Source organism: Podarcis gaigeae (genome assembly GCF_964106915.1).
Source record: "Podarcis gaigeae genome assembly, chromosome: 11".
NCBI lineage: Eukaryota > Metazoa > Chordata > Lepidosauria > Squamata > Lacertidae > Podarcis > Podarcis gaigeae.
The window spans coordinates 56088576-56104573 of NC_139687.1; the positions used below are offsets into that span (position 1 = coordinate 56088576).

A 15998-nucleotide genomic window follows, 5' to 3' on the forward strand; every position below is an offset into this window, starting at 1 on the left:
ATGTTTTGGATGATGGAATTAACTATAAAGGTAATATTTGTGCTGAACATCTAGGGCGATGTTTCTCAAGCTTAGGTCTGTTTTGGGACTACAACTCCCAACACCCCTAGCTAGCAGGACCAGTGGCCAGGGATGATGGGAGTTGTAGTCCCCAAACATCTGGAGGGCTGAGTTTGAGAAACAGTGATCTAGGGGGGAAAGAGGACCGAGGGAACGTCTAAAGAGTGCCTGTTTTGTAAATCTCTTTGATTGAGGTGGAGAATGGAGGGCTGCCACTACAAATGGCTTCTCCTGATGGGTCATTTCTCTTGCGGCGCTGAGAGCATGATTTATAAACAGCTGATCAGTACAGGAAGATATCCCTTTCAGAGGAAGCAGTCTGTAGAAGGTGACACCAGGCTTGAGAGCAGTACATGTGAAAAGGATCTAGGAGTCTTGGTTGACCACAAACTTGACATGAGCCAACAGTGTGACGCGGCAGCTAAAAAAGCCAATGAAATTCTGGGCTGCATCAATAGGAGTATAGCATCTAGATCAAGGGAAGTAATAGTGCCACTGTATTCTGCTCTGGTCAGACCTCACCTGGAGTACTGTGTCCAGTTCTGGGCATCACAGTTCAAGAAGGACACTGACAAACTGGAACGTGTCCAGAGGAGGGCAACCAAAATGGTCAAAGGCCTGGAAACGATGCCTTATGAGGAACGCCTAAGGGAGCTGGGCATGTTTAGCCTGGAGAAGAGGAGGTTAAGGGGTGATATGATAGCCATGTTCAAATATATAAAAGGATGTCACATAGAGGAGGGAGTAAAGTTGTTTATTGCTGCTCCAGAGAAGCGGACACGGAGCAATGGTTCCAAACTACAAGAAAGAAGATTCCACCTAAACATTAGGAAGAACTTCCTGACAGTAAGAGCTGTTTGACAGTGGAATTTGCTGCCAAGGAGTGTGGTGGAGTCTCCTTCTTTGGAGGTCTTTAAGCAGAGGCTTGACAACCATATGTCAGGAGTGCTCTGATGGTGTTTCCTGCTTGGCAGGGGGTTGGACTCGATGGCCCTTGTGGTCTCTTCCAACTCTATGATTCTATGATTCTATAACCCACCCTTCTTTATTTGGAATCAGGGAGAGCTAGCTTCAAATCGCACTTCCATTAAGCCAGATCACTCACTCTCTCAGTCTATTCAGCCTACACATCTTAGCTCCTTGAAGGAGGGAAATAATAATGGCCTCTTTGTTGCTCTGTTCTTTCTAGGTGCAATTTGCCTCCCATTTCGGAGAAATACGTTGTAGATGTTGGTGTAAAGACGGACGTCGTGACGGTTAACCCCAGCATAATCACCGAGAGGTCAGTCGCTTGTCTCTTCCTTGCCCACTTCTCCCCACGCTTTCCTCCTCCTGCCACTTTGTGAAATTGACAAACCTCAGGAAAGGAGCCACGGCACCTTATTATTAGCTCTGGCGGTTCTTGACTTCGTAATTTCATAGCAACTGGAAATCAGAACAAAACCGGGCCTTCTTCTCAGCGAGGCAAATGTGTTCAGAAGGTCCCTGCAGACTTCCGCCCTACAACTCACCTGGCTCCTTTTCTGACGTTTTTCTTCTTCCTTACTGGAAAAAGTATGATCCACAATAAGTAATGCATTAAACAGCGATATCCCTTGATGCTCTGCATTTTCAAAAGAGAGGAGAAAAAGAAATGCAAATAAATCCCCTAATTATCTGCCTTTGCGAGACTCCCAATAAACTTTATAGTTATAGTACCTTTTTGTTGTGAGTCGAGGACCCTCCACCAGTGGTAAATAAGACACACGGACACATGTATTTTAGGTTAATGGGCTAAAGAAGGCCACAACTTTATTGGTTACAGCGTGTGAGTGGTATTGGCTTAGGCATTGGGTCAAACAATCTATACATGACTCCACCCCGCTCGGCGGGGAGTCATTTGAGGGTTAACAACCAGTGAGAGGAGCTTGTTGATGCAAATACAACCCCCTGATGTCACCAGGGTTGTGCTGTTAATGGAGGAATCCGAGGGCTCCCTTGGACAAAAAGACAAAGACACCAACCAGGACAATTTGGAGCAAAACAGCAGCCTGTAGGCTTGGTCTTTATTGTAGACTGTTGCGATAGGACTCCCACCCACTACAAGATGAAGCAAAATGGAAGCCCAGCACAAAAAAGTCCCCAATTTTTATTAGTTGGTAATCCCCCAAACTACACCCCTAAGACTACGTCACAACTACATCACAAATACATCACAACTACATCACAAAAAGGAGGGGTTGAGGGAAGAGTTGTGGAGGTAATCTGAGTATCTTGTCACCTGGTTGGTTCCTCCTTTCCCATGAGCCATTTCCAGAGGACAAAGGGGAGTTGGCAGTTTCCTGCCCCCAGAGGGAAGATCTGATCATTGTCCTTTGTTTCAGTCCATGTTGAATCCACTCCCATATGCAAGTCCTTTGTGACCCTGATGGTCTTCTGTCTGGGACCATCAAGGTTGGCATGCCAACTGGGTAGGGCTCCTGAGTACGTGTTGTTACGTTTAAGGGATTATGGTCATCCTATATCAAACCATCCCTCTTTGATAGTCCTTTCTTCATGGAGCGAAATAAAAGTGGACCGGTGTAAATCCAATGTACTGTTGATTTACTATGAATTTATAACAGAAACGTCGCGTATGTCTTGTGTGAGTGTGTGTGTTGTGTTTGTACAAAAAATTGAATGATTGGGGGGGGGGGTTCCTGCAACAGTGCCATGGCCCTAGCCACCAGCAGGGCATTGGACAGGATCCACGACCGCTGCATTCCTTTAACGGAATACCCAACAAGGGGAGAGATAGGTGATGGCCACACCCTGCCCACCAACACATGACAAATATTCCAGTGCCGAACCACCACCCAAGCTCGCAGCCAAATACCCTCACAGCTCCAACCAATCCCTAATGCAACTAATGATAGCAGCCAACCACATATCATTTCCTTGATTAGGCAAATGAACGCCATCGTCTCGAAACAGGGCCGCCTCGCTGAGCAGAATGAGGTGCAGTGCTGCTGCAGCCGCTTGAATGCGGCTACACCCCGCCCCCAGGCCAACCCTATTGGCTGGCCTGGTGGGCGCGGTGCGGCAGCCGGGAAAGGGACACAGGGGGCCGAATACGTCTCCCTGCTGACGCGGGAATGGATCGTGCTCACAACACCTCCCCTCTGTGAGGAGGAGAGGCTTTTCAGAAACACAATAGGTGTTGTTGTTGTTTAGTCGTTTAGTCGTGTCCGATTCTTCATGACCCCATGGACCAGAGCACGCCAGACACTCCTGTCTTCCACCGCCTCCCGCAGTTTGGTCAAACTCATGCTGGTAGCTTCGAGAACACTGTCCAACCATCTCGTCCTCTGCCGTCCCCTTCTCCTTGTGCCCTCCATCTTTCCCAACATCAGGGTCTTTTCCAGGGAGTCTTCTCTTCTCATGAGGTGGCCAAAGTATTGGAGCCTCAGCTTCAGGATCTGTCCTTCCAGTGAGCACTCAGGGCTGATTTCCTTCAGAATGGAGAGGTTTGATCTTCTTGCAGTCCATGGGACTCTCAAGAGTCTCCTCCAGCACCATAATTCAAAAGCATCAATTCTTTGGCAATCAGCCTTCTTTATGGTCCAGGTTTCACTTCCATACATCACTACTGGGAAAACCATAGCTTTAACTATATGGACCTTTGTTGGCAAGGTGATGTCTCTGCTTTTTAAGATGATGTCTAGTTTTGTCACTGCTTTTCTCCCAAGAAGCAGGAGTCTTTTAATTTCATGACTGCTGTCACCATCTGCAGTGATCACAGAGCCCAAGAAAGTAAATCTCTCACTGCCTCCATTTCTTCCCCTTCTGTTTGCCAGAAGGTGACGGGCCCAGTGGCCATGATCTTAGTTTTTTTGATGTTGAGCTTCACAAATAGCAATACAATAGGTAGAGACTGTTTTTCGCTAAAAAAAATTCCTCGTCTGCCCTCTCTGTTTTTTTACTATTATTCTTACCATTTTTGTGCTGCTTAATTGCTATCAACTCTAAGAAGTGTACAAAAAGCCCAATATAGCGAGCAGACTAATACCTGTAAGTTTCAATTTGTACAATATACCCTACCTCCTGAGAATCCAGTGTTTCACTGATGACAGGTCTCTCTGTTTCAACCTCTGGCTAATTGCCTCGTTCTTTTGCTACGAAGAAGGACGCCTAGTGATAACGCTACCCGTTCTAACTTACTTCCTCCTCCAGGTTTTTGGATCTCACAATAAAACGTACAGATATATGCAGTATTTATTTGATATAATGCATATTTCCGCCTACCCACACCAAAGGCCTTTTAACTCCTGTTGATTTCAAGCCCACTGAAATCAGCAGGACTTCAAAGAGGTTAAATTTGGCGAGGCCTTTCCCTTTTAATCCTCCCCCGCTCCCAGGCATGTTTTTCTTTTGCATATCCAGAGTATGAGAATCATGCTGCCAGAAAGAGAGAGGGTTTACTCTCTTGGAGGAGGAGTTTGAATTTGATATCCCACTTTATCACTACCCAAAGGAGTCTCAAAGCGGCTAACATTCTCCTTTCCCACAACAAACACTCTGTGAGGTGAGTGGGGGTGAGAGACTTCAGAGAAGTGTGACTGGCCCAAGGTCACCCAGCAGCTGCATGTGAAGGAGCAGGGAATCGAACCCGGTTCACCAGATTGCGAGTCTACCACTCTTAACCACTACACCACACTGGCTCTCTGCAGTCCTGAAGCCATGTGGGGAAGAAGTGGGTGGTTGGGTGGGAAAGCAAAGATTGATGAACCACCACATCTTGTGGCCTTCCAGGCTCCCATCAGCAGGACAGAAAGGTGGGTGAGGACCCTCATACTTATGGGACCGCCTCTCCTGGTATGTCCCGCAGAGGACCCTAAGGTCCATGAATAATAATAGCTTGAAGTCCTAAGGAAACCAGACTATCCTCCACCAGGGCCAAGGCTTTTTCAGTGATGGCTCTGACCTGGTGGAATGCTCTGTCCTACGACACTAGGGCCCTCCAGGGCTTTATCTCCTTTCGCAGGACCTGTAAGGCAGAGCTATTCCACCTGGCCTTCAATTTGAATTAGCTTAATCCTCTATTCCAGGGGTTCTCAACCTGTGGGTCCCCAGATGTTGTTAGACTACAACTCCCATCATCCCTGTGCTCTGCCTTGCTAGCTAGGGGTAATGGGAGTTGTAGTCCAACAACATCTGGGGACCCACAGGTTGAGAAAGGCTGCTGTCTATTCCCTTTTCCCTTTCCTCTTCTATGAAGAAACCCTTTCTGGGACCCCACATTTAAATTCTTCCCAGGGGCGTAGCATAGGTTGCCCATGCCCAGGGCGGGGCAAGTGTTGCGCCCCATGCGGTGGGCTGGGCAATGGTCAGTCCCTTCGCTGGCCAGCGTCTAATCAATGGAGTCTCCTTGCAAACTAGCCCCAACCTGGGAGCAGAGATAAGACAGACATACGTGAAGCTAGGAACACCACTCTGCTGCCTTGCCCCCCTGTCCTTGCAGTGATGCGCCCTGGGCAACACACTTGGCTCCAGCAGTGCTTTCCTGGCTTCCTCTTCCTCCCTCCCTCCTTGGTGGGTGGGGGTGCAGCACCCTCCCCCTCCCTTCCTCCCTGTCAGCTAGCCTCTCCTGGTATGCCCCGCAAGGACCTAAAGGTCCACAAATAACAACACTTTGGAGGTCCTGAGTCTCAAGGAGGTTAGATTGGTTTCAACTAGGGCCAGGGCTTTTTCAGCTGTGGCCCCGATCTGGTGGAAGGCTCTGTCACAAGAGACTAGAGCCCTGTGGGACTTGACATCTTTCCACAGGGCTTGCAAGACAGAGCTGTTCCGCCTGGCCTTTGGTTTGGACTCGGTCTGACCTTTATGTTTCCCTCCCCTTATGGCCTTGATTTATCAGCTACTTTAAAATGAGGCTGCATTTTAAATTGTATTTTAAATTGGTTCCCCCCATCTCTTTCCCCCTATTATGTTTTTACTGTGAATTTTATTGGTGTTAGCCGCCCTGAGCCCAGGAGAGCGGGGTATAAATAAAATTTATTATTATTATTATTATTAGGGGTTGGGTGCACACAGTTGTCTCTTTGCAGGCCATGAAGAGGAGGCAGCAGCACCCCAGTCCAAAGGCCCGGTCAGGGCATTGCTTTCCACCCCACGGCTCCAGCCTCGATGAGGGAGCCTGTTGTGGGTGCACCTGGTTGCGCCCCCTCAGAAATTTGTGCCCGGGCCATGGCTCCCAGCCCTTCCCTTCCTACGCCACTGGGGCCACCCTACCGATCTGTTATCTGGTTCTCTTATACTGCTGCTATTTTGCCTGGAAAAGCCAAAGCTCTTCCTAGCGTTGGCAGCGGTTGCGAGAGTTGTCGCTCTCCAGTCTCCCTGATTGCTATCCCTTTAATCCTCCCAAATAACCAGGTTCCACAAGCTGGAGAAGTGGAGGAAGCCCTTTTTCGAGGTCTTGCAGGTGTACGAAAACGCCTCGGTCCTGCTGCCGGCTTTCTACAACACCCGCAACACGGACGTCTCTACCCGGGTCCGGTATGTCCTGGATGACTTCGAGTCCCAGCAGGCCGTCTACTTCTTCCACCCGCAGTACCTGATCAACGTCTCGCGCTACTGGCTGGCTCAAGGGGTGCGCGCCAAGCGCATCAGCACGGGCCTGATCCTGGTGACGGCGGCCTTGGAGCTGTGCGAGGAAGTTCACCTCTTTGGATTCTGGGCTTTCCCCATGAACCCCTCAGGGATATTTATCACCCACCATTACTACGACAACGTCAAACCTCGCCCGGGATTCCATGCCATGCCTTCGGAAATCTTCAACTTTCTCCATATGCACAGCAGAGGCATTCTGAGGGTGCACACGGATGCCTGCACTTGCTCTTGAGGCGTCAGGACAGGAGAAAGTTCGGTTCTTCTCCCGAGTCATGTAAAGGAAAGGAAGAAAGGGAGACGACTCACCCGCAGCCCTGGGTCTCAAGAACCAAGTTGCACAACTGGGTTTTTTTTGTAAGGGGAAGAGTCTCTGCAAGGCTGCTTTGGCACCTTTCTGCATCCATGTCTCGTGAAAGATTCCCCGTGGTACGGTTATCAGCTGCTACGTTCTTGCGGCTGTGTGGATTGGCACAGCGCAATCTGTGTCGGAGAGGGCGGAGTGGTGTGTTTTTTTATAATGACATTGAGAGATTTATGCAATAATGTTTGATAACCATACATTTCTTCAAAGGCTTTGCGTTGTTCCTCGTGAGCTGGGGTTTCTGACACCCTCCCTCGCTTAGCCAGCCTTGTGGCTGCTGTTTGAGCTGAAGCCCACCTTCTCTCCACCGCAGGAGTCTACACCCTGCCTTGGAGCCCGTGACAAACAGGAGAAGCACATTGACTAGTGGTTTTAGGCCAGAAATAGAGCACATCACTGTTATGATTCCTTATTTCACCTCCAGGAACGCACCAAACCTGAGTGTACTTGACAAAGCTGAGGATCTAGACCTGTTGTTCTTAAGCTGTAGTGCCAATGCCCTTCTGTGACAATGTTAGCACTCATCAGGGGATACTCAAGAAAAACACTGTAAGGCTGCATCTACTCCATACATTTGAAGCCCAAGGCTTCCACAGCAAGAATTCTGGGAACTGCAGTTTACCCCCTCGCTGAGCTACAATTCCCAGCACCCTTAACAAACGGCAGTTCCCATGATTCTTTGCGGGAAGCCATGTGGGTTATTTATTTATTTTTTCCTTTATTATAGCTGGCTAAGTGGGGTGGCACTGTGGGTTAAACCACAGAGCCTAGGAACTGCTGATCAGAAGGTCGGCGGTTTGAATCCCCGTGACGGGGTGAGATCCTGTTGCTCGGTCCCTGCTCCTGCCAACCTAGCAGTTCGAAAGCACATCAAAGTGCAAGTAGATAAATAGGTACCGCTCCGGCGGGAAGGTAAACGGCGTTTCCGTGTGCTGCTCTGGTTCGCCAGAAGCGGCTTAGTCATGCTGGCCACATCACCCGGAAGCTGTCTGCGGACAAACGCTGGCTCCCTTGGCCTATAAAGCGAGATGTGCACGCAACCCCACAGTCGGTCACGACTGGACCTAATCGTCAGGGGTCCCTTTACCTTTAAGTTGCAAGGCAAGAAAAAGAAGCAATAGAAAAAGAGAAAGAGACAATAGAGATAAAGAGGGAGAAGGGGGTTAAAAAGTAGAAACAGAGAAACTGCTTTAAATGTGTGGTACGGATGTGGCCAAAGGGACGTTGTTTCTGTACCCTGCCTGCAAATCTGCTGTTTCCCTTTTAGTTTTCCATAAGTACCACTGGCAGGAAGATCAGGGTTCAGAGCTCCTTGAAATAAATACACGTCTCTTTCCTCTCCCCGCCAGTCTGCTCTCTCAAACAACTTACTGTGGACTAAACACCCCATAACCACTTTCTGTCTGCTTGCCAGTTCCACAGCCTTAGGGTTTAAGAAGGATTTTTAAAAAAGGACCTTCTCCTTCAAAGCACAGAACTATTTTGGTTCTGGTTCACGTTGGAAGGTGCAAGCGGAGCAGGACGCAGTCTGAAAACCATTGCCTTAGCAAAACGCATAGAAAGCTTTGAGCGCACCTGATATTGGAGTCGTGTAAATAAATAACACAGGCGTCAGTGTTGTTGCTGGGAGCTGTTTCTCATGATATGGCTGCGGTGGTGGAGGGGCGGTTCATGCGGCCAGCTGATGCTCAGGAAGTGGCCCGTGGCATCGATCCTTCAGTTTCAAGCTGGATCATGAGCAGCAGCCCTCAGGTTCCCTTTAGAAAGCCATAAATGTTTTCTGTGTAAGCCAATGGGTATTTATTGCCATGTGTATCTGTCACTGTGAAACGTACCAAACATGTCCAAAGGCTGATCAGCGGACAGATCTTGAATTGGAGGGTTGCTTTCCAGTAGTGTTCGACAGCATGGGACACGCTGGCTGCTCTGTGGTGCACCCATGGATCACAAAATACCTGTTATATAATAGGTTGCGTGGTAATAATAATAATTTTTTATTTATACCCTGCCCTTTCCGATTCAGAAAACCGGGCTCGGGGCGGCTAACAACAAATTTAAAACACTTAATCGATGCAACAAAAAACAGCATAAAATACAGTATAAAACATGAATAACAATAAACTCAAAAATCAATTTAGGGGGGAAATCCACCCAATAAACATTAGATGATCACCAGGGCTAGCTGGCTAAATTAGTCCTATTTGGGCCAGCGTGGAGACCAGGGGAGAATTAGCTGTGGGATCCCAGAGCAGGTAATCTTCATAAAAAGGGGAGGGGAGGGGAGGAAGGGGAATGAAAGATCAGGCTAAGTTCAATTTGAAAGCCAGGCAGAATAGCTCTGTCTTATAGGCCCTGTGGAAGGAGGTTAAATCCTGCAGGGCCCTGGTCTCACAGGACAGAGCATTCCACCAGATTGGAGCCATCACTGAGAAGGCCCTGGCCCTGGTGGAGGATAATCTGACTTCCTTAGGGCCCGGGACCTCTGAACTAGAATTATTCATGGACCTTAAGGTCCTCTGCAGGGCATACCAGGAGGGCGGTCCTGTAAATATGAGGGACCTAAGCCACAAAGGGCATGGGAGAGGGAGGGATTGTCTAATGCAAGGACCTGTGGGGATATTCAGAGACACACTGCACCCTCCCTTCTACATTGCGTGTTGTACCCAGGTCGCCCTGTTTCAAGGGTGGAAAGCTGTCATCGCAACAGCTTCCTGCAATGTAGCGCATTAACTGTTCCCTGTGGGGATCCTGCTGACCCCTGTGGAAGAGGAAAAGTGTGTGTGTGGGGGGGTTACTTTTGGGTACGCAATCAACATGGAAGCGCAACCAGTACCCTGTGACCTTAACCAGTGAGGCTCGAACCTGTGCTTATCTGCATAGCCACACCCCTTCATTTGCATAGCCCCACCCAATGTTCTTTGTCGTACAAAAGTGTGACATGGAACATGGCTTTTTTCAGTAGGGACGGAATTGTATGCATTGATCCGTTTGTGCCAGTCACTTAATTGTAGATGGGGCTTAAAAGTATTTTGTGACCCTATGCAAAACGAGTTGCACATCCCTCCCCTTCTTTGCCTTGCCATTAAGCCCTGACACTTTCCTGACCCAGCTGATCTCCTTCCTCACATGTCAGAGGGCTACAGAGGGCTCCCCCTCACTCTGTGTGTGTGTTTGTGTGTTCTGCAACACGATATTGGCATTCTGCTTTATGAGTTGTCCTGCGATGCTTCCCCATTGCAATATTGGCATCTAGAGGGGCACTTTTGCATTATAGCGCAACAGAAGCAAGACTAAAGATAAACTGGAACATTTGCGGTGTGAAAAGTTACAGGATTTCAGCAGGGAAGTTGCAGGACATGCACGGAAGCAGTAAGCCTGTCCTGATGGTTTTGCTGGTGCAAACGGTAATGAAAGTGAAATTGTGTCTAACTGCCCCAATACCATTGCGAGCACAAACAGTCATGAATGCACAATAAAAAAAGACATTTGGAAGGGTTCTGAATGAGAGGAAAGGGAGCCAAGTGAGGTTCAGCAACTACAGGGATTCTGTAGCTTTAAACTTATGTGCACACAAAAAGGGAATTTTTGCCTCCTTGCACCACTTGGTGCTATGAAACAGCTAACCGAAATCCCCATTTTTGAGCCTCTTTTAATGAATGAATGAAGAATGAACGAATGAACAAGCAAATGAATGTCTTCTTCACTACGAGAGTGCACCTCCAACCCTTCTGCAGCCAGTCACTTGGTGCTATTAATTAGGAAAAATCAGATCTCCCTTTTAAAAAACAACCACAAGCTTTGTAGTCTTTTTGGCATGGCATTATTGTACAAAGCACTGTCCTGTTTCTCATCAAGCCTCAATGGTTGAAAGAAGGGGGGGGGTGTATAACTTGACTATTACATGATTGCAATTTCATGACTGAAGCGTGCACATTTTTGAGATTTGGGGAGGGTTTCTTCATATTTCGGTTGTTTGTTCTGTGGCTTTATTTGGTTGCAAAGGAAGCAGCTAAAACTGGATAAAGTAAAGCAGCTTTTGATTTCACCTGAGGCTTTGTTTGTTGCGCATTGCACTGAGATGGGGTGAGGTTTTTTCCTTTTAAATTGTCAATCCATTCTAAAGCCTACTGTATTTATTTCAGGCATTCATAAAGAGATAAAGTAAAGGGAGGGGGAGAAAAATAATGCTGATGAGACCATTTTGCTTCTGATTTAAAGGCAGGTTTATCCTTCTGCTCCTAACACAACTTGAAATATGCATTAAAAACACATTGTACAATAAGCCCTGCTCATACTTCTTGACCTCACATCGAGGGGGAGGGGGAGGGGGAGGGGGAACTGATCCACTTTGTTTACATCTGATTTGTTAATGCCCTTGTTTTCATTGAGTAACCATTTGCTGAAATCCTCAGACCTTGTAATTTTATTCCTTTCGATGTGTGTTTCCTTCAGTTGACCGCACGATGTGAAAGAAAGCCTATAAATTAATGTAAGCCATAACTTTGAAAACAACAATCAGGGTATTTTTTTCATCAATCACATTGTGTCACTGTGTTTGGGAGAGAATTTAACAGTTAACAAATAAAGCAGTCTATGAGTTTAATTTGAAAAGAAGTTACATTGTAGGTTCTTTGTGTGTGTTTTCAGTGAGTTGCTATGCCCGTCTATGGCTTTGTATGATTATTCTCATTCTCTCTCTCTCTCTCTCTCTCTCTCTCTCTCTCTCATTACACCTCTCTCTCCAAAGAATACATATGCCACCCTGAACTATTTGGAGGAAAAGTGGGATATAAAGTTAATAAATTAAGCCAGCAAACAACAAACATAAAGTGAAAGAGTGCGCTTTTGAGTCTTGCAAGTACTGTAAGGGTTTTTACCATTTTTTGCTTGATTGCAGCGATTACACAACTTGCCCTGAGAAGTAGGGGTGCGTTGTGTGTTTGTGTGGTGAAAGAACCATCTTGTCTATTCATGTGCATTCTATAGAAAAGACATTTCTGGAGTGCTTATCTAGCCTTTACGTTCCCTCCCCCTCCAAATTGCTCCGGCGATGCAAGATGGTGATGAATTCAGGCAGAATCGATTTTGATTGCAGCTTTTCAGCACCACTTCCATTTCCAGGAATGGGGAACATTTTCTCTTTACAGCTGCTGGCGATAATCCTTTACCATTATCCCGACACACACAAAGAGGGAAATGCGAAGAATGGAAGGGATGACTCGACCGACTTGCACAGTTAGATATGATTGCAACTGTGAAGTCAAAGAAGGAGGAAGGAAGAAATCCAGCAATTCTCTCAACTGGTGGCCTGATTTTGCCATCAACTGTGCCAGCAAAATGGGTCCCATTGTTTCATCTGTGTCTGCCAGCCCTGTTGCTAGCGTTGTATTATGGACGGTGGTGTTGAACCGATTAATAATAATAATAATAATAGCAATACTATATACTTTGATTAATTTATTGTTGTTACTTATTCCAAAAGAGCCCAAGGGAGCCATGCAACATAATAGTACAACCTAAATAAAAACACATTTTCAGTATACATACACAGCTTCCAAGCTATTGAATGTACACTCCTTTAGTGGCTCTTGGGGAGGGGCACAGGGGTGGTTGCCCCAGGTGCAAAATTGTTAGGAAGCACAAAATTTCAACACTGGGTGCTGCCTCAGTACAGCTGTGTGCTTCCATCGCTGGGCTCCATTGAAAATGGCTTCTCCGTGGGAACCAGGAAGTAACCTCTCCATACAATGAAATGACTCTTTTTATCTCTGCAGTTGCAATCTCCTGGGTGAAGCAGATGCCGTTAGGCAATTGAATGCGTGTGCCTACTCCCATCAGTCTCTCTCCCTTCCGCCTATGTGTGGCCCCGGACACTGGCAACCCACGCTACACCACTGCTCTCCTTTGATTACTAAGTGCCAGGGTGAAAAGGGTATTTTCTCCCCATACTAGGTGCCAGTAGTGCCAAGCACAGATTATCACCATCTTAGAACAACATCTGTGTCCATCTGGGGATAGTCCATCTCTTAATGGTGTTGGCCCCTGTGAATACCTCTCTTTTAGGGGAAGTGACATAACTCAGTGACAAACGCATCATTTGCATGCAAAAGGCCACATCTTCAATGGTAGCCCAGCAGAGTGAAAATAAACTACACTTTGGATGTGCCCCAAGGTAAAAGACTTCTGGGAAAGGATTTATAATGAATTGAAAAAAGTGTTGAAAAACACATTTATTAAAAAACCAGAAGCCTTTTTACTTGGTATAGTGCGGGGTGAAATCCCCCAAAAGGATGTTACTTGTTTTCTGTATGCCACAACAGCTGCGAGAATATTGTTAGTGAAGAATTGGAAGAAACAAGATTTACCAACTATCAAAGAATGGCAGATGAAGATGATGGACTATATGGAACTTGCCGAACTGACCGGGAGACTCCGAGACCAGAGAGAAGAGATGGTGGAAGAAGATTGGAAGAAGTTTAAGGGATATTTGAAGAAATATGTTAATATTTAAATCTTAGAATAGCTTTGGAAGTGGATATAGGCTGTAGGGTTAGAAGTAGAAGATAGGATATTTTAAAATAGTATTATTTGTAAGTGATAAAATGTGAAGTTATTATAAGTGTGATAAAAAAGATGGTTAGAAATTATGATATATGTAAACTGCTAAAGATGAAGTAAAATGAAAATCAGATAGGTGGGCCTTGGGGAAGCCCACTTAACAATGTTTAGGAAAATAAGGATATGACAAGTATTTGTTCGTATTGTGTTTCTTATTTGTGTTTTTTATTTGTGTTATAAAATGAATTAAAAAATTTGAAAGAAGAAGAAAATAAACTACTACACTTGAGCAAGAACAGTCAATCTGAGCAGTGGAGATTTGGCCATCCCTGCAGCAAGGCCTTTGAGGACCCACCACCATGTGTGGCTGGCTCCTAGCAGGAAGGGGTGTACAGCTGGGAGTTTGCCGTGGGCCGACTAAGGCTTACGTACGTCACTCACTGTTCCTTCTAATCAAACCCAGTGTTGCTCTGCAGTACACAGATGTAAATTCATTTTGCTTTGCGTGGTTGCTGCAGTCACCTTGTATTGAATGAGGTCACTGAGAACCTAGCCAGTTTCTCCCCCAACCTCCTGCTTTACACACACACACACACAGAGAGAGAGAGAGAGGGAGAGGGAGAGGGAGAGGGAGAGGGAGAGGCAGAGGGAGAGGGAGAGATATGCTTGGTAGCCATTGTTTTCAATTGATCAAAGATGCTGGTTATATTTTTTCATCTCATTCTGCTCTCTCTCCTCTGTCATTTCTTCCAGGTGTGTTTTCATTCAGTGAAATGCTCTCAGCTTCTGCTTTCTGGAAAGAGAATATATATATTATTGCCCCTATCCTTCCCCCAGTTTATTCGGGGATTAGGCTGCGGGAAGAGATGTTGAGATGCTACTGCAGCATTGGCAATGTAATAGCAATGTAAACAGTCCACATTGCACAGTAAGGAAAATGGAGAGGGCGAGGGGAGAGAATCTGGAAAGCTGGATTGATGGATTCTTTGCAAATAGTGCTTTTTAAAAACACCTGTATAGCAAAACCTTTAAAACATATCAGGGGCTTATGGCCAACTCTCAACCTGTGGTTAACTAGCAGGTCAGGAATAAAAGGTGTAGCACAGCCCTCTAAGAATGCTGGTTTACTGCCTTTAAAACAAAAACAAAACAAAAAACTCCCCTTTTAGGCTTTCTATTGCTTAGAAATAGGAGGAGCTGCAGGATTTGAGTTTTGAACTTTAGTGTAAACTGGACCATTTCTGGGCACAATTCAAAGTGCCGGTTATGACCTATAAATCCCTATATGGCTTGGTCCTGGCTACCTGAATGATAGCATATCCCTATGCGAACCTGCCTGGGTGCTAAGATCCTCAGATGAGCATCGTCTTTTGGTCCCATCAGCATCAAAAGCTGGGATGGCAATGCTTCACTCACCAGTTGCCAGCCACACTGACTGCAGCATGATGACATCCTTACAATTTTATTATATAGTTCGATAGATATATGAACAATACATAACATAATATCCGCCCAATAAAGTTATAGAAATCCAATGCATGACATATAATGAATATATACTAAGCAGCAATAATAGAACTGTACAGTTGGAAGGGTTCCAAAGGGTCATTTAGTCCAGTAGGTCTTCTGTGAACGTGACTAACATACAACCCAATGTCACCCCAGCGAAATATTGCGCAACTCAACCCATGTGAAATAGAGTCTCATAAAATAAGTTGTTATTTTGGGTACAACCACAAAACATAATACATATTTCTCTATACAAAACTAGATCTTAATTCACAGAAAATGACAGACCCTCCCAGCTCTCACCTGCGACCTTTCTTTTCCCACTTTCTGACCCTCAGAGATCTCCACTTCCCTGCAGCTCATTCAGGATCCTTCCACCATATCTATCTGCCACTTGTATGGGGGGTGAAGACCTTGTCGCCTAACGGCTCCTGCCAAAGGGAGAAGATCAAACACATGAGCTCAGACCCCACCACGAACAATCAGTTCAGGATTCAGAAGTATTTGAATCCCTAATACACATCTTCGTTTTTTTGAACATTGACACCAACTCTGTTTCTTGGGAGTTCATCTGTATTTCCCCATTTCACTCAGGTGCACCTCTTTGGGCAGAATTGCACATCACATTGAGCTGCCTCTGCACCACTAAAAATGGCACCTCTGTAGACCTTTCTCTCTCCCACTCCCCATCTCGAACATGTAGCAAATCCTTCCCCTTGTAAAGGTAAAGGGACCCCTGACCATTAGGTCCAGTCGTGGCCGACTCTGGGGTTCCGGCGCTCATCTCGCTTTATTGGCCGAGGGAGCCGGCGTACGGCTTCCGAGTCATGTGGCCAGCATGACTAAGCTGCTTCTGGCAAACCAGAGCAGCGCACGGAAACGC

General features: G+C 46.4%; 1 protein-coding gene across 2 annotated transcripts in view; it reads left to right on the forward strand.

The window, feature by feature from the left end:
- The window catches only part of ST8SIA5 (ST8 alpha-N-acetyl-neuraminide alpha-2,8-sialyltransferase 5), a 70503-nt gene extending 58844 nt beyond the window's left edge, over nt 1-11659 (forward strand). For both annotated transcript variants that reach the window (XM_083702872.1, XM_083702873.1), the window contains 2 exons: nt 1250-1342; nt 6451-11659. In XM_083702872.1, coding sequence (XP_083558998.1) covers nt 1250-1342; nt 6451-6919 — 562 coding nt within the window. In that variant the 3' untranslated portion in view covers nt 6920-11659. The remainder of the gene's footprint in view (nt 1-1249; nt 1343-6450) is intronic.
- Nucleotides 11660-15998: the final 4339 nt, after the last annotated feature.